Source organism: Candoia aspera, chromosome 2, assembly GCF_035149785.1.
Source record: "Candoia aspera isolate rCanAsp1 chromosome 2, rCanAsp1.hap2, whole genome shotgun sequence".
Classification (NCBI taxonomy): Eukaryota; Metazoa; Chordata; class Lepidosauria; order Squamata; family Boidae; genus Candoia; species Candoia aspera.
This window is the reverse complement of record NC_086154.1, coordinates 101,380,481-101,399,158: the sequence shown is the minus strand read 5'-3', so window position 1 is coordinate 101,399,158 and position 18,678 is coordinate 101,380,481. Positions and strand designations below refer to the sequence as shown.

Genomic DNA, 18,678 nt, shown 5'->3' with positions numbered 1-18,678 from the left:
TTTTCGGAGTCAATTAAGCTGGAATTTATGTTGGGTGCTGGGAGGGGTTCTAATTTGCCAGAGAAGTGTTGGTCTCTAGTTATATTGTAGGGTAAATTATAAGAGAAGGGTTATCCATTAATCTGCCTGAGAGTTCATACACATAGAGGTGGCCATATTTGGTTTCCTAGCACATGAGACTTCTTGGTAAATTTGATTATTTTCAGATTCAGGAAAGAAGATGATGGAGAGGAAGTGTGAAGATACACACTTTGATCTTGATCAAACATGATGTTGTTGAGGCCATTGCTAAAGAAGGCAGGAAAATCTTGAGCCCAATTTTGATCTTTCTGGATGAGATTTATGCTTCTAAATCCATCTCATTCTGCTTTTAGGCTAAGGACCCCAAAGCTACTGTAGTTTGATTATCTCAGTTTAGAAATTATTGTTGCTCCTTGATGTCATTCAACATTTGTTAAGAAGCGTGTAAGCAAATGATAATAATTTGCACAGACATACACACTATGAGGAACGTAGTTGAGAAGGAAGCAGAATGAGGTGGAGAGAAGTAGCAGAATTAGGTGTATTGCTGATAGGCTATAGAATCTGGGGAAACATAGGGGCTGCATTTAACCCTCTGGCAAGTTATAAGTAACTCATGGGCTGTAGGTGCACCTTTGGCTTCCAAATATTGTGGAAGCTGCGACCCACTTCTGACCTATTATCTAGAAGCTGTTATGGAATGGATAAGGGTGAATGAAGTAATCAGAGACTCAAATGTCTTATCCCATCCAGAGTATGTAAGCCTAATGTTGAGAAATCATAAATGTAGCCTAGGAATGTTCTTGCTTCTTAAATAGTAGTGTAAGCCAAAGGTGCTTTCTTCAGTTATACTTGATGTTTAACAGAGGTGAACAGTTTCATCATTCGTATTTTAGTAATTTAAATATTTAAATATTGTAATGCAGCCTTTACAATATGTCAGGAATTTTTAGTTTATATATAACTCCACAATAAAATACTGCCTTGTATGATGATGTGTCTAAGATAATATACCTTCCAGAACATTTAATTTCATTTGTAGCATAGAGAGTTAAGTTCTTAAGGGAGGTCCTATATCACAGGTCGGTCTGTCCCTCCCTCCCTCCCTCCCTCTCTTTCTTTCTTTCTTTCTTTCTTTCTTTCTTTCTTTGGAATTCAGTGGAGGCATTTGTATTAAGAATTGTTCTATCATAGGAATAATAAAAATAGAATGTTTAACTGTGAAGTTTCTAAATGTGTATTCTTTTTTTAAAATAAATTTTTATTAAAAGTTTTACAAAGAACATAAAAACTAACACAAGCTAATAGAAAGTAAAAGAAGCAAAGAAAGAAAGAAAGAAAAGAAAAAGTGCAGAAAGAGAATAAAAAGAAATAGAAGCTTCCAATTTCCTTTGCAGCAAATATAAGTATACTTACAAAATTAACTTTATTCTATGATTACAAAGAGAAAAGCTCACTTTTTCTGTTATCCAGTTTTTTTCTAATCATCAAAACCATAAATCATATGTGTATTTTTTTCCATTTCATGCAAAAAGTCTATAAGGGGTTTCCAGTCAGCCATAAATGTAGATATTGTTTTTTCTCTAATCAAAGAAGTGAATTTAGCCATCTCTGCAAGTTCCATCATCTTCACCAACCATTCCTCCATTGTGGGTAGTGCCAAACCTTTCCATCTTTGTGCATACAATAATGTTGCTGCAGTTATCATGTACAAAAATGAAATTCCATGACTTTTTTCTAATTGCCTGTCCATTAGTCCCAAAAGAAAACTCTCTGGTTTCAGTTGCACTTTAACCTTCAAAATCTTCTGAATTAATGTTTGTATTTGTATCCATTATTTTTTTTTTTGCTTTTTTACATGTCCATCAAACATGATAAAATGTCCCTTCATGTTGTTCACATTTCCAGCAGATTTGAAGTACCTTTGTACATTCTAGACAAAGTTTCTAAATGTGTTTTCTGTGGTAGGACTGCAGTTGCTCTTAGTTCTCTTTGCTGTGCATGAGTGCACAACAAATGTAATACAGATGTACATTCCGTGACAACCCCCTTCCCCTGCCATGCCCTGTTATGCTGCCTTATTGTGCCATGGGGTGTTCCTGGGAGGAATGAGCAAGGAACTCTGGGAATGTACATCAAAAGTATATACTTCAAGCAGCGTGACCCAAGTCATCAAGGACATCCCAGCTGCACAGCTAAAGCAAACAGGCACCTACGTATATAGGGCACCAGCAGAAGATGCTGGAAGCAGATGATAATTTCAGTGATAATGGCAAAGGTATCATTTTATACTACACAGGAGAAGGCAGTGATAAACCACTCCAGTATTTTATCAAGAAAACTGGACAAAGTGATTGACAATATAGTGCCAGATGATAGACCCCTCGGGTTGGATGGCATTTGATCTTTTGGAGTAATGTGTTTGTAATGCAGCCAGATTAAAGCTTTCTGTACATCTAGATGCAGATGTTGCCATGGACAAAAAGAAAATCTAAAGTTCCAAAGACAGAATTACAGTGGGAACATGAAACAGAAGAAGCATGGACATGGGAAAACTCAGCAGAGTGAAAGATGAAATGAATTGACTTTACATTTACTTCTTAGGCATCAGCAAATTAAAATGGACTGGAATTGGACAGTTTCAGTCATAACATCATACTGTTTAATATTCTGGAGATGAAAAACAAGGAACAGTTATCCATGTTCCAAACCCTGATACAGAAGAAGGGAAGACTAGTGAAATTTCAACTTAACAGAACATGCAGGCAAGATGTTCTGGTTGTGTTGGAGACTGGAATGACAAAATTAGAAATAGTAAGGAGGAAAATGTATTTGGATTGCATGGCCAAACAGAAGTGAAGCCAGAGAATAACTTTTTTGTTTCTGCCAATTCAGTTATTTCTTCATTTCTAAAATAGGTAGTCCTCGAGTTATGAAGGCAATTGGGACAGGGATTGCCATTTCAAAGTGATGTGGTTGTAAAGCACAACGTCACATGACTGCATCACTTAGCACTGGCAATCCAGGCAGTCCTAGAGAACCAGAGGAACTGTGGAATGAAATCAAAGAATTGTTAAGGGTGAATATGAAAATAACCTGCCAAAGACTAAGGAATATAAGAAACCAAACTGGATGTCAAAAATCATGGAAATTGCCAAGAAGAGAAGCCAAGACAAAAAAAAGACAAAGATCTCAAAAAGGAACTTTTTCAGAGAGCTGTTAGAAAAGGCAAGAAGTAGTATTATAACATCTATAAAGACACTGAAGATGGAAGCAGACACAGAAAAACAAGGAAAACCGTCCAAAATATATCTGAACTCAGAAGGAAGTTCCAACCTCAAATTGGTATGCTAAAGACATTAATGGATAGACAATTGATTCAAAGAAGATCAAAGTGGGACAAGTTTACTAAATTCTATCTAGTAGAATTGTTAACGTCCATGATAACTTAGAAGATGTTTTCTATTTATAAAACCCTCTAGTACTAGAAGATTGTAACTTTGATAACTTTGATCAGCACTCTGATCATTACCAAGTTGGAAGGCTACAGGAATTTATGGAATATCTATGGAATAAAACAGAAGAAGAATCTTTAAAGGTTCTAACCAAACTATGCCAGCAATTCTGGAAAATGACATAGTGGCTAACAAATTGGAAGAGGTCAATCTACAAACCAATATCACGGATGCTTAACAGATTGTGCAAACTATTGCACAATATTGTTCATTTCACATGCTAGCAAGATAAGTAGAATTCGTAGAATTATAGAACAAGATTGAAGTTCTACTTGGAAAGGGAAATGCCAAACGCACAATTGAGAAGGCCAAAGAATACCCAAAATATGTCAATATGTGTTTCATTGATTATAGAAAGACCTTTATGCCAACCATGCAAGCTCTAGAATGTCCTTAGGAAAATAGAAATTCCAGAACATATTGTCCTTATAAGAAACCTATACACATGATAGGAAGCCACGGTCTGGATGGTTCACAGTGAAACAGAATGGCTGCAGGTTAGCAAGGGAGTGAGACAAGGCTGTATACTCTCTCCTGTATATTAAACAGGGGGTGGGGGGTTGATTAGAAGAAGATAAGTGAGGTTCTAAAATTGGAGGAAGAAATATTAATAACCAGTGCTATGATACTATTGTGATAGCTGAAAATGCAAATGATCTCCAAACTCTAGTAAAGAAAATTAATCAGAAAAATAAAAAATGAGACTCCAATTAAATGTAAAGAAGTTCAAACTAATGACAAGAGCTACAGCAACCAGCCCTTAGAAATAACAATAAAGACAGTGAAGTGATGGGTGCCCTCTGCCTTTTAGGATTGTCTATCAACAGTAAAGGAACTAGCACTCAAAAATTAGGCCAGCATTTGATGGGTAGTAATGAAGGCCTTGGAAAAGACAAATTTGACAAAAGATGCCATGATGTGTGATCCACAGAGTTCAGAACTGGGCAGGCCGACTTAAATTATTATATTTTGGATACCTTATATGGAGACCCAGCTCCTTGATAACTAATAATGTTGGGAAAGGTGAAAGGAAAGAGAAGAAAGAGATGACCAGTATCAAGATTGGTGGACTTGATTACAGCACCATTGGTGCACCATTGGGAGACTTGAAGGGCCAGGCTGGGGACAGATCATCTTGGAGAAGTCTATGTAATTGCTAAGACTCAACACTTACTTCAGTTGAGTGTGTGGGAAACATCAGCCACAATTAGTGACAAAATCATTGGTGGCATATTGTAGAGCTAATTGCCATTTGCAAGGTTCACAGAAGCACATTAGGTAGAGGCCTTACTTAATGGCTGATTACTTGGGTTTTCCTAGGAGATACATTGGTAAGATAAATCCAAAGACTGAAATTTCCATCATGCAGTTTTCCTGATGAGCCAAGTTGGAAGAAATTTGTGGAGCCCTCCCAGGAACAGGAAGGAATGGGTTGTTAGCCCCACTAGGTAGACTGGACTGGGAAATCAAATCAACAGGAATGCTAAAACTACTTTTATTGAGATTGGTTATAAATATAGAATCTTGCACGTTTGATTGTACTATACCTCCTCCTCCTTATAATTCAGTGAATTAGGGAAACATCTGCATGAGTTGCTTCTGAATACATTATCTCATAGTTCTTAATCCCTCATCCCCTTTTATCTAGGTAACAGTTCTTGCGTAGCTCCTTCAACATCATCTTCCTTACTCTCTGCGGTGTTGTGCGTATGGAATGTTAAGAAAGAAGAACAAGAAAGAAAGTGAAGGTGGAACTGTTACAGCTCTCTGGCTCACTCTTGTAGTGACTTTGCTTTCTTCTATTCTTGTCATGCCCCCATTTTTGTTGCTGCATATTTTATCAGCAACATGTTTCTGTCCTTAGTGTCAGTACCAGGCCATGTTCGGTCCTAGCAGGGAAGGCAAGACAAGGAGCAGGCAGATCAGCAGTTTAATGCCCTCAAATGCATTTTTACTCCTTTCCTTCAGGAGTATAGAAATGAGTATCTGTACAATTCTTCCAAGCTGGAGTGCCTTATGTCTATCCTCTCCTCTCCTCTCCTCTCCTCTCCTCTCCTCTCCTCTCCTATCCTATCCTATCCTATCCTATCCTATCCTATCCTATCCTATCCTATCCTATCCTATCCTACAACTGTATTTCTGGGGGACCAATAGGGACCTTGGGAAATTTGAAAGCATGTTGAATATGTTGTTGGCACTCTCTCACAAAATGGTTTCCAAGTTTTGCCTGTTCACAAATTAAGAGGTCTGGTTAGTCACAACCATCCCAGTACGAGTAGACAAACTGATTCGTTTGTTTTCCGCAAAACTTTCTAGCTCTCCCAAGCCACTCCATACCAGCTGCATGTCTTTTTTGGTCGAAGAAAGCTCTAGTCTGCAGCTACCCACAATTCCTATCTCCCAAGAATCCTTTTGGACCCAGTGTTCTTGGAAATAAAAATGTTGCAGGTTGACCCTTTGTTTGCAGCATGTCAGCTTCCTATTTTTAATTTTAAAAAAGGATTAAAATCAGATGAGATCAAGAACCTGGCAGGCACCAAGGAAGTTTATTTGTGGGCTACGTTGCCTACTTCTGAAATGAAGCAATGGAACATTTTTCAAATAAATTCCTCCAGGCAGGACAAATGTAGCATTGGAGTTGCCTGGAAGGCTGTACTAAACCCGTGAGGACAATTAAACTTTTAATTTTATTTTAATCCATACCCATTACTTCTCCAAGTAGAAGCCTATTAGTCCACACCTATTGCTATTCCACATAGAAACCTATTTTCATAGAACCATAGAATGACAAAGTTGGAAGGGGCATTTTAATGCAGGAGACTAAATTAAACATTCCTAATAAATGGTTGATTAGACTTTGCTTGAATGCTTCCAATGGAAGGGAACTTACCATCTCCCTTGGTGACTGTCAAACTGCTCCTACCATTTGGAAGTTTTTCCTGGAATCTGCTTTCAGATAACTTAAGTCCATTATTCTGTGAGCTGCATTCTGGGTGATAGAGAACAGATCTTGAACTTCTGTGTGCTTGAAAAGTGCTATCACATATATCCCTCAGTTATCTTTTCTCAAGACTGAGCTACCCAGTTCCCTCAATCTCACCTCATAAGACTTAATTTCCAGTCCCTGCCACTATCTGCAAATATCCCAATTTCTCTGAAACTTTTTTCAAGTATGGTGCCCAGAAATGGACACAGTACCTGCTGTGGGAGTCTGACCAATGCAAAATATGGTATAACTATTTATTGTTCAGTCATTTAGTTGCTTCCAACGCTGACCCAGTGGACCTCAGTTCACCACAATTGCCTATCAGTTTCTCTGAGTTCTTGTATTATCAATAATAGTATCTAGCTACCTTGCCTTCTGCCAACCGCTTTTTTATTGCTTTAAGTTTTTCTAAGCATTATAGTTTGCTCCAGTTACCCTTGTCTTTGCATTAGGTTTCCAAAAATAATTAAGCTAATAACTTTAGCTTCCTTATTTATATTTCAAGTGGGCAATCTGGCTTATTTCATCTAGTATTGAATGTTTTATTGTCTTTCCATGTCAAGGTTTTCTCAACAGTTTTCTCCAGCATCAGAACTCAAAAGATCAATTTTTCTGTATTCAGCCTTTCTGATGGTCCAACTTGTATAGCTGTGTTACAATTGGCAACATCTTGACCTTGACAATCCATATCTTTGTTGTCAGTGTAATGGCTCTGCATTTGACTATTTTGCCTAGATCTGTCATAGTTTTTCTCCCAAGTAGCAATAATCTCTTTATTTCATGGCTACAGTCACCATCCTTGTGAATCTTTGAACCTAGGAAGATAAAGTTGTTACTTCTACAATTCATTCTTCACCTGTTAATGTTGCTTTTGTATTATGTCTTTTGACATAATCTCCATTATTTTAATATTAAGAAGCAGAATGGCTTTTGTATTCTCTACTTTTAACTATAATAACAGATTCTTAACTATTCCTCACTTCCAGCCCTTAAAGTGGTAGCATCAGCGTTTTTGTGTAACTTTAATTCTAATTTCTATTTTTTCTTGTCCGGCTTATATATATTCTGTATATAAATTATCAGGGGTTCATATGTAACCTTGGCACACTCCTTTTCCAACTTTGAATCATGTATTTATTTATTTATTTATACTTCAAATTTAGTCACCGCCCATCTCACTCAGGGAGTGATTCTGGGCAGTTTACAATAAAAACAAGAATAAATAATCATTAAAATACAATAAAACAATATTATTACATAAAAGTACAATCTAACACAGAGGTGTTAAAAAGATCTTAATTTATGGGAGCATCTTCAGGGTGCTAACCACCCCCAGGTTCCATTGTAACTGTTGCTTCCTTATCATCTCATTCAGTAGGGAGATGAGGTGGTCCTATATATAAAGATTTTTAGGGATGTTCACAATTTGTTTTGGTGTACACAATCAAAAGCTTTTGAATAATCAGCAAAAATGTATGTCCTTTTGGAACTCCATTGCCTTTTCTATTATCCATCAGATGTTAGCAGCGTGGGTTTGGATGTTCCTGCCTCTTCTGAAGCACCTGGCATTTCTCATCCCATGTATCATTGAAGTCTGGATTGCATAACCTTGAACATTATTTTACTATTATTATTAACATTATCTTGCTAGCATGTGAGATATGTGGAATTATTACTTTTAATGATTTAGAATCTATGTGTCTATTGGGGCAACCCTTAACTTAACATTTGCCTTATTAATAGCCAAGGCTGACTCATACTGAACTTGTGATGAACTACAATTCCAATATAGTTTTCACAAGAACTCTTACTTCCAGATATAGCCCATCAGTAACTGCATTTGGTTTTTGCACTTTTCCAATTACATTTTATTACATAATTTTCAGCCCATTTTTCTTTTCAATCCCTGTGGTTCAGCTTTCCTTTTCTTGCGTATATAAACTTCTAAAGAATACTCATTGGATACCAGGAAGTCTCATGCAGTTAAGGATCTAGAGAAGAACATGTACTGCATGTATGTACATAGGCTGAGTGGGTAAAGGGGGTACAGCCTCTTTTCTCATTGGGCTGTTACAGACTTTGATATCTAAAGCTACCAAGGAAATACTTTTATCAGATACTGTTGAAAATTAACAACAGCAACAATGCATATGAACTTTCAGTAATGGCAAAAGGTATTAAGAAGTTAAATGGCAGTAGGGAAAGCACTGAGAAATGAATGGGCCCAATCTGGGGGAACAGTCTTGGTAAGCCTGTGTTGGAGCAGAAGATACATTGCCACTTTTTAAAGAAGTTTAATTGGCACAATGGAGGAAAGTGATTTAAGAGTCACGGGCTTTTATCATACTATTTCTTTTCCGCTGTGCCTCTTATGAAAACAGAAACTGTCTCTTTGGACTAATAAACTTGTTCAAGAATTTGTGGAAGTACTGAGAAGACAAGCATTGCTCAAGGAGAGAATGCTGCAGTGCATTCCTTTCCAGACTTACATCCCATTTACTGGCCTACTTGCTGGCCTGCTAGTGTCTTCTGTCCAAAAAACAAGACACTGTAATAATTTTTATCATCAGGATTCTAAAATTGTAATTGTATAAAAGCAGAGGAACTAAGACATAAACCCAAATGATGAAATGCATTTTCCTTCTGTCTAGCAAGTCTTAGAGGCTTGCAGTTTTGTTTTTCATATGCCTAGAACTAGGTAAACTAAAAAAAATAATAAAATTCAACATCAAGAACTTAATACAATAATTCACTATACTGCAACACTTCCTACAGTCCAATTTAAGAACATAATTTATAGATTTAATTTACTATGACATAATCTAAGGAGCCTTAGTAGTCAAATAACTTCAATATGTAAAACAATAATTTGAACCTATATTTAAATAATAGTATATTTCTGCATACAGAATAGATTTTTAAAACAATTTCACAAAAAGGTTCATTAAAATGTTTTTAGCACCTTTTAAAGTTTTGATTACTTCGATACCAGGCATAATTCCTTGAAGTTGGTTCCAGAGGATTGGCCCTGGATAGGAAAAAGTTCTCAATCATGTTTTGCTACAAAGAGATTCCAATTGCCTCTGGCCAGACTTTCACAAAACTGGCGTCTTTTAATTTCCACTTAAGGATACCTAATATTTAAAACCTTCATTAATTTGGAAGTAGATGAAGAAGGTGCATCTCATCTTTGCATTATATTAGCTAATCAAAGCCATACACATACAAGAACCTCTGAATCCTGGATTCTGTTGTGCTGTCATGAATGCCACCAGTATAAGAAAGTGATTTTTTTTCTTTCAGCACTGGAAATTTGTTGTGTGATACTCAGTTGAAAATGAAGTACTCGGTTGTAAACAAGGCTATCTTTGCAATTGCAGAGTGGATAGACTGAAGCTTTCTTACTTCAAACTTAAATTGATTTTCTTTTCCATCTGTCATTTTGTTGGTTGAAGGATATTGGAAGCTTCTGTAAAGGTTCTTGATTGCTGATTATCCAAATGCGGTTGATGAATGTTCAGTGTCAGGAGCAGGGGATTTAGTGTATGAATTTCCCAGGGTTTGATAATCTCACAGGGCAGTTGAGTGTGACTGCTTCCCCAATAATCTACTTAACTCAGTAGTTCTACCCTTCTATTGCCTTGTAAGGAGAATGAGATTCCTAGATCGTTTGCATGATAAGTAGCTTCAGACCATGTGAGCCTTTGAAGGGGCAGCTGAGAGTTAATTGGGCAGATTGAACTAATGGCTTCCCATATTCAGTGGTTAAGTGAGGATGAGAACTTGAAAAGCTTCCTTCATTTAAGTACAGTAATGGGCCTCACAGTATAATTCAAGAGCCAAAATGTTAATAAAGCTTTTCTGATCTAGGGGAATGTGTTCCCCATGTTCCAAGGTTGCTGGATTTGCTGGAAGAACAGGATACATCAGGTTTTGCTCTCAACGTGTGCAGAAGAAATTAATAGACTTTTAAAAATCTTCCTTACAATCTCTAGGAGATTATTAGCAGCCTATGGCCAAACAGCCTATGGTGATGATAATTTTATATCAAACCTCCATTTACAGTGCATTAAACCAATCTGTGCATATGTAGTTATAGATAGAAATACACAATTACATACACCATGGAATATATATAATAGCCTTTTCCAATTTGATGTCTTATGGTAGACTAAAAGAATAACAGAATACGATAGAGGAGATGTAATTTAGAAGGGCTAGAGCAGTCATTATTCTCCATGCAAATACTTTTGTAGATTAAATTATGAACAAGCTGATGCAACTTCATTCACAGATACTGTTTTGCGACTGCAATTTCTTGTGGTTTTTGTTCTCCTTGAATGAATCGCTATAGAAAAGTTCACAGTCAAGGTATCTGTCCCAGCTTTTGTTTCTTTCTCTATGGGGAACCAGTGTGTTGGAAGATTTTGGAACATCTGAACCAAGGTTATTTAGGATGGCTTATGTGATTAAGAAGGACGGAAGGGAATATACACAGTGTTATGCAAGCAATCACAGAGAATACAAAGGTGATCTTATTTAGACTGAAGAAGAAAGAACGGATAGTCCTCAGCATCAAACGAGATAAGCAAACTTTAAAAGAATCAGATGGACAAGAACTGTTTAATTTGTGAACAACTAAAGTTAGAGTTTTAAATGCTGGATAAATTTTCTAAGAGGCATCTTAAAAGATGACCTGGGACTTGGGTGTAGAAGTGAATGGACAGATCTAGTCACACAGTCTTCCACTTCTCCTAGTTCATTCTTCATTGACAGAAACTCCTGAAAATCATAGCTACTGATTGATTAGCTTTTTGTTCTGTGGCAGAATGTGCTGAGAAACTGATTTATTTATACAGAAGCTTCAGTTGGTCCTCTTTACAACCACAAATGGGATCTTAGGGACAGAAACTTTGTGCTCCTTGCTGCTAGTACTAATTGCATCCCTAGTATGGATGATCTTTTTAAGAATTGTAAGACAAAAAAATTGGTAGCTTGACAATTCTCCTAGAGTGTGGCTTTTTGAAGCTTTAGGAATCCAGTATAGCCTCTGGCAAATGAAGGGCAAATCCTCTGAGATGCCTTGTTGAATGTAATTTGAAAAATAGGTCAGGATTGACTGCTACCACTAACACATTGTCCATCAGGGATAGACAAAAAGTTAGGGACAATAAATAATATGCCATAAATTAGAGTCAGAACAAGATATTGATTAATATTGCCTTTTTCTGTATTCCTGGCCTGGATATTTAGTTGCCAGCTACATAAGTGATGCAGAAAATCTTCAGCGTTTTCACAGTACTTCAGCTTCAGTAGCAGATATTTAATCTTTCAGTATTAAGTGACGTAGTTGTAAAACTGGAGCAGAATTTAGAAGGCATCTGAGTAGCAAAAACGTAGAGATGGAGATGCATCATCTCTGACTGTATTATAGCAGAAGTATTAGAAAGCTAGTTGATCATATATTACAGTATACAGTATATCTCATAGATGATTTATAGAGAAATTACAAATACTCTGATGTGTATAACAAGAAAGCTATGGGGGGGAGTCCAGGAGTGTTTGACGGTGTGGGAGCACTTACCGCCTGAGTGAGAGGCAGGAGGTGAGGGGGAGTGAATGAGATGCCCCTGGCCAACCAGTGAGAGAGTCTGAGCAGGGGGCATTGTGACTGTAGAGTGAATGGGTTGGTGATGGCTGGGCCCTGACAGCACCGAGAGCATGAGCTGGTGCGCTGGAGGGTCTGCCATTGCCTTGTGGGTAACTGTGTATGTGTGAGGGTGTGTGAGTGGATGGAGGGACCTCTATTTCACACTGGGGACTCCGGAGGTGCAGGAGTGGGGCTAGGTGGATTTGGAGTCTCTGGCAGTTGTAGGGCGTGTTATACTATTGAGGTGGTGATGGGTAGGGGACTCTATGGAGGGAGCCAGAGGGTGGGCCACTTTTGGGGAAGATGCCCCCAGTGTTTGTTACTGGTGGCATGTTCCAGCCCTCTGTGCTCAGACCCAGGCCCTGGTCAGCAGATTAATAGGGCCCCTGGTCTCCAGCTGCTGCTACTCAATGCCAGGTCTGTTAACAACAAAGCCCCCCTCATATGTGATTTCATCACTGAGGAGGGGGCAGTCCTGGCATGTATTACTGAAATCTGGCTGGGCCCCAAAGTGGGGGTGCCCCTTTCGGAAATGTGCCTGGCCGGGTTTACGGCATGGCACCAGCTGAGATACCAGGGCAGAGGAGGAGGGGTGGCAGTTGTCATCCAGGAGTCTCTGGCAGCCTTCAGGGGCCCTGCGTCACAAGTGGCCGGCTGTGAGACCCTGTTCTTCAAGTTGGGCTCCCGAGAACAGCTGGGAGTATTGCTGCTGTACCAGCCTCCTTGCTGCGTGGCAACCTCCCTGCCTGAGCTGCTCGAGGCCGTTTCGGGGCTGGCAGTGGAGTTCCCCAGACTCATGGTTCTGGTGGACATCAATCTGCCATCCTTGGGGTGTGCCTTGGAGACGGCTCGGGAGTTCATGGCTACCATGGCAGCCATGGGCCTGTCCCAAATTATTCGGGACCTGGCTCGAGACAGTGGCCTCACCTCAGACTTGGTTTTCTTGTCAGAGCAGTGGCAATGTGATCTGAGAGGAGAGTTACAGCTGTCCCCATTGTCATGGTCAGATCACACCCTGGTGGCCCTGAGATTCTCTTATGCTGCCCCCCTCCACAGGGAGGCGGGGCCCATTCAGTTGGTCCGCCCCCGGCGACTGATGGACCTGGCAGGGTTTCAGAGGGAGCTGGGGGTTATACCCAAGGATCTGCTGCATGGTCCAGCGGAGGCCCTGGCTGCCACCTGGAATAGAGAGGTGGCTGGGGCCTTGGACAGGATCGCTCCTGTGCGACCTCTTCTACCCCATCATACCCAATGCTCCCCATGGTTTACGGAGGAGCTGAGGGTTCTGAAGAGGATTAAGAGATGTCTAGAGCGCCGCTGGAGGAAGACAAAGACCGAATCTGACCGAACACTGATTAGATCTGCTATTAAGGCCTACCTGGTAGCAATAAGAGTGGCGAAGCGTCAATACTTCTCTGCCCTTATCGCATCCGCAGAATGCTGCCCAACGGCCCTGTTTAAAATCACTCAATACCTTTTGGGGAAGGTGGGCCCAGCGATCCACCTACAGGGCCATGCAGTTTTTGGAGCATCTGCAGGATAAAATCGCTCGGATCCGCTCTAAGTTAGACTCCAAGTGTGAGGCATGGTCTGTGGAGATACCAAGGGAGCGTACTTATCAAGTTATCTGGGAACAGTTTGATTCTGTTGGACCCGAGGAAGTGGACAGGATCCTCCGGACAGTAGATGCCACCACTTGTCATCTAGACCTATGTCCCTTCTGGATGGTGAAAGCGGCTCAGGAGGTGACATGTGGCTGGGTCCAGGCAATGGTTAATACATCCTTGAGGGAGAGGGTGTTTCCAACTGCCTTTAAGGAGGCGCTGGTACAGCCCCTCCTCAAGAAACCATTACTGGACCCTACTGTACTAGATAATTTTCGTCTAGTCTCCCACCTCCCCTTTTTGCGGAAAGTGGTTAAGAAAGTGGTGGCATTGCAGGTCCAGAGGGTTCTGGATGAAACAGATTATCTAGACCCCTTTCAGTCAGGTTTCAGGCCCGGATATGGGACAGAAACGGCATTGGTCACACTTATGGATAATCTCTGGCAGGGGGCGGGATGGGGGTAGTGCCTCCATCCTCGCTCTTCTTGACTTCTCAGTGGCTTTCAATACCATCAACCATGGTATCCTTTTGGGGCAGCTCAGGGAGTTGGGGGTGGGCAGTGTGGTTCTGCACTGGTTCACCTCCAGGGCCGGTCCCAATCAGTGGTGATAGGGAGTGAGAGATCCAACCCTCGACCCCTCCTTTGTGGGTTGCTGCAGGGTCTGGTTCTCTCTCCTCTCCTATTCAACATCTACATGAAACCACTGGGTGAGATCATCCATCACCACGGGAAGAGGTATCATCAATATGCTGATGATACTCAATTGTATATCTCCATCCTGGGTGAGGTAAGTGATGCTGTGACTGCCCTCTCTCGGTGCCTAGGGGCTGTAGGAGCCTGGATGGGGAACAACAGGCTTCAGCTGAACCCTGGTAAGATGGAGTGGCTGTGGGTTGAGGGCTCTTCCATATCCAGGACTTTGTCGTCTTTGGTTCTGGATGGGGTTGCACTGCCCCAGACAGACCGGGTGCATTAACCTGGGGGTCCTCTTGGATTCACGGCTCCTGCTCCAAGAGCAGGTGGCAGCCATGGCCAGAAGGGCCTTTGCACAGTTTTGTGTTGTGCACCAGTTACACCCTTTCCTGGATTGGGAGGTCCTTTGAACAGTCACTCATGCCCTTGTTATCTCCCATATTGACTATTGCAATATGCTTTACATGGGGCTAGCCTTGAAAAGTATCCGGAAGCTTCAGCTGGTCCAGAATGCAGCAGCACGGGCTATTTTTGGCACCCCTAGAAAGGCACATATAACGCCTTTGCTGCGCGAGCTGCATTGGGTACCAGTTTGCTTCTGGGTCCAACTCAAGGTGTTGGTTATCACCTTTAAAGCCCTACATGGCATGGGACCAGGCTACCTGAGGGACCGCCTCTTCCCTGTTACATCAACCTGTCCCACCCAATCATGCAGAGAGGGCATGCTGTGGACCCTGTTGGTAAGATAATTCTGTCTGGCGGGGTCCAGGAACATCTTGCCCCCGGAGGTGAGGTTAGCCCCATTGCTCCTAGCCTTCTGGAGGAATTTGAAGACCTGGCTCTGCCACCGGGCTTGGGGCAGAGAGGAGAATAGTCATACTTGGGGTTGGCTTGTGCCTTGAAGTGCCCCCCTCCCTAAGCAAGGACTGAGTGAGATCATAGCCATCTGGACTTTATTTATATTTAGTAGCTAGTTGTAATTGTTTTTATAATGCACTTTTTTATACTGGAATTTTATTTTATTGTCTTTTGATTATTTCGTTGTAAACTGCCCAGAGTCCCTCTGGTGCGAGGAGATGGGCGGTGACAAATTTGATAAATAAATAAATATGTGCATTCCCTTTATCCCAAGATAACTTGAGGCTGTGGACAACCGAGTGCTTGCAGATACATCTCCTCTTGCCTCCAGACTATCTTCCCACCTAACTTTATTATATTTTATGATTATTTTCATATAAAAGTCAAATGGGAAGCTAGCATGCTACAAAGCAAAGTGCAGGCCTCTAGCACCATCTTTATCTGGGCCCATAGTTATAATTAGAAAATAAAACGTGGGTTTGTATACTTTAAAGCTTTATTTGAAAATCTGCTTTTCTGCCTCCCACCAAAAAAAGACAGAAATAAATTGGGGTGGGAGAGATCATAGTAGATGCCATGGGGTAGGGAACACTACATTAATTTGAATTCTGATACATGTCTGTTTTCTATTGGGCACATCGCTATAGCAGCCATTTGGTTTATGGAAGCCTTGCATCTCCTCCATATTGTCAGTCATTTAGTGAGAGCACCACAGTAAGCTTTCCACATTCCAAATATATCTGCCAGGCCTGCTCTATCACGCACTCTGGGATATTAACACATTATTCATTGATAAATTGTTCAGGACTTCTTCCTTTCAAATTTATGGTTCTTACTGCATATCTTCTATGGCCTGATCACAAAACATTTTCCATATGTTCTTTATAATAACGTTGGTTTCATTACCTGTTTGGTTGTGAATTGGGGTTTTTCCCTGCTTAATAATATGTGATTGATTTACACAGTGCAAAAAAGAATAGATATAAGAATTTGGGGTAGAGGAGAGAAAACTGAAATTCTGCAACACCTACTTCTCCCAGTCTTTCTTCTGAATACATTTTAACTGTAGTCTCCTTTAACAACAGTGTGATGAACAGAAATAGCTGTTCCAGCCTCAGGTGGCTCTTCTGGTAAAACCTGCATCCACTAGCCTTTGCTGCCACCACTCATCTCTAGTCTTTCCAGTCCAGGCAGTTGGCATCTTTCCTTCTGACTTTATAGCACAGCTTATTTGTGAATGAGGAGATAAATTAATTCATTCATTTCCCTTTTTGTCCCTTCATGGTTATAAAGTTATAGTTTTCAATGTTTTAAGTGTTTAGGAGGACCCAATCCTTTAAAAATACAAAGAAGTCCAAGTCAGCCAAGTCCAAGAATAGCCAAACACTTTAAAGAATCAAGTACAGAAAAGAAAAAGAAAATATCAGTAAACTACATTTGCTAGACATCATCTTTAGCAGAGAAATGTCAGGCTCTGCCTGCGATCCAGTAAAAACACAGACGCTAGCGTAGGCTTAGGTTCTGGCTTTATTGAGGAACAGAGTGCATGCCTTTAAAAAGCTGAGAGTGAGGGGAGCGCACCGGAACGGGATTTAAATAGCCTGCGCCGGTCAGCGCTTCACCCCACCTTATTCCAGGTGCATCCCATGAGTCCCACTGGTTTCGTCCCTGTCAGGTGAGAGGTCGTTAAGCCCCCCTGCGCCCCGGGCGTCGCCTCAATCGCCTTCCTGAACGGTAATGATTCATTGCCGGGTGATCAGGCTCTTAATCCTTTGACAGCTCAGGCACGCCTCTCTTGTTGTTTAGTCAATTGCTTGTTGGCAACTTTGTATCGCTGTCTTCCACGCCTCCGGTCTCGGTTGTTACTTAGTTTCCTGCACCTGTTGCTTTCCTTTGTGTTTCATAGTTGCCTTTGCCTTAATCCGCCAGGGACCCATTTCCCTGTATTGTCATGCAAGCTGTTGCGATGTCACAAGCATCGCAACGGTGATCATGACATACTGCCCCCCTTTAGGAAATTGCCGAGGGTTTGGAGGGATAGGCGGTATGGAAGTTGCGGATCAGGTCGGGAGCCTGGATGTTGCGGGCAGTGACCTACTCAGGGTGTGGGAAGTGTTTCCATTTGACTAGGTACTGGAGGGAGCCCCGCAGCTTGTGGGAGTCTAGTATCTCCTTGACCTCGAAGTGTTGCTGTCCATCTATCATCACTGGTGGGGGCGGGGCGTGCGTGGGTGCCACCGGGAGGGGTCACTTGCCGGCTTAAGTAAACTGCAGTGGAACACCGGGTGCAGCCGCTTTAAATTATGGGGCAGGTCCAAGCGCACCGTGACTGGGTTCACGATTTGTGTCACCTGGAATGGCCCAATAAATTTGGGGGCCAGTTTCTTAGACGGTTGCGGTGATTTGATGAATCTGGTGGATAGGTAGACCAGGTCCCCTACCCGAAACATTGGTTGTTGGCGCCGGTGTTTGTCCGCTTGCAGTTTGTATGTGGTTTGCGCCTCTTTAAGCGCGTCCTTGATGACCGGCCAGGAATCTGTGAGTTTCGCACCCCAATCACAGGCGGCCACTGCTGGGGACGGGGGCTGGGGTAGCTCAGGGATGGGGACGAACTCCCGACCCGACACCACCCCAAAGGGGTTTTGTCCCGTGCTTTGATGTATCGCGTTGTATGTGACCTCTGCAAACGGGAGTAGGTCCACCCAGTCGTCCTGGTGGTAGTTTATATAGGAGCGGAGAAATTGCTCCAGTGTGTTCATTAAGGATCTCTGTAGATCCGTCCGTCTGGGGATGCCAGGAGGTTGACAGGGCCTGCTGGGTGCCTATCAGTTTCAAAAAAGCCCGCCAAAACCTCGAGGTAAATTGTGTGCCCCTATCGGTCACCAAGCAGGAGGGGCAGCCGTGTAGGCGGTACACGTGTACTAGGAAAAGTTTCGCCAGCTGTTGTGCTGACGGGATCGAGGCGCAGGGGATGAAATGGGCTTGTTTTGAGAAGTAGTCTTTGACTACCCAAATGACCATTTTCTTTTGGCTAGGCGGTAAGTCCACAATGAAATCCATTGAGATTTCATCCCAAGGGCGGGAGGGTTCAGCCACGGGTTGCAGCAGCCCCCTGGGGTTTACCAGCTGGTCGCTTGGCCATTGCACACACCGGGCAGGACGCCACATACATTTTGACATCCTTCCTCATCGAGGGCTGCCAAAACTGTCGCCGAGTTAGGTGTAGGGTTTTCAGGAACCCAAAGTGACCAGCCTGTTTGCTGTCATGCGATCTGCTAAGGATCGTCGGTCTTTGTGAGTCAGGAACATATAACCTTCCCTCCGCCCATGTGAGGTCCTGTTCCATGGT

At 41.7% G+C, this 18,678-nt stretch overlaps 1 protein-coding gene across 2 annotated transcripts in view; it reads left to right on the top strand.

Moving 5' to 3' along the window:
* Positions 1–18,678, top strand: part of STX8 (syntaxin 8) — a 111,506-nt gene that overhangs the window by 79,288 nt on the left and 13,540 nt on the right. The window contains exon 8 of one of the 2 annotated variants that reach the window (XM_063292610.1): positions 2,482–2,582. The exons of the other annotated variant lie outside the window; for it this stretch is intronic. Within the exon in view, the coding sequence (XP_063148680.1) occupies positions 2,482–2,516 (35 nt within the window). The 3' untranslated portion in view covers positions 2,517–2,582. Of the gene's footprint in view, positions 1–2,481; positions 2,583–18,678 lie in introns of those variants that run through there. 2 annotated transcript variants of the gene reach the window in all.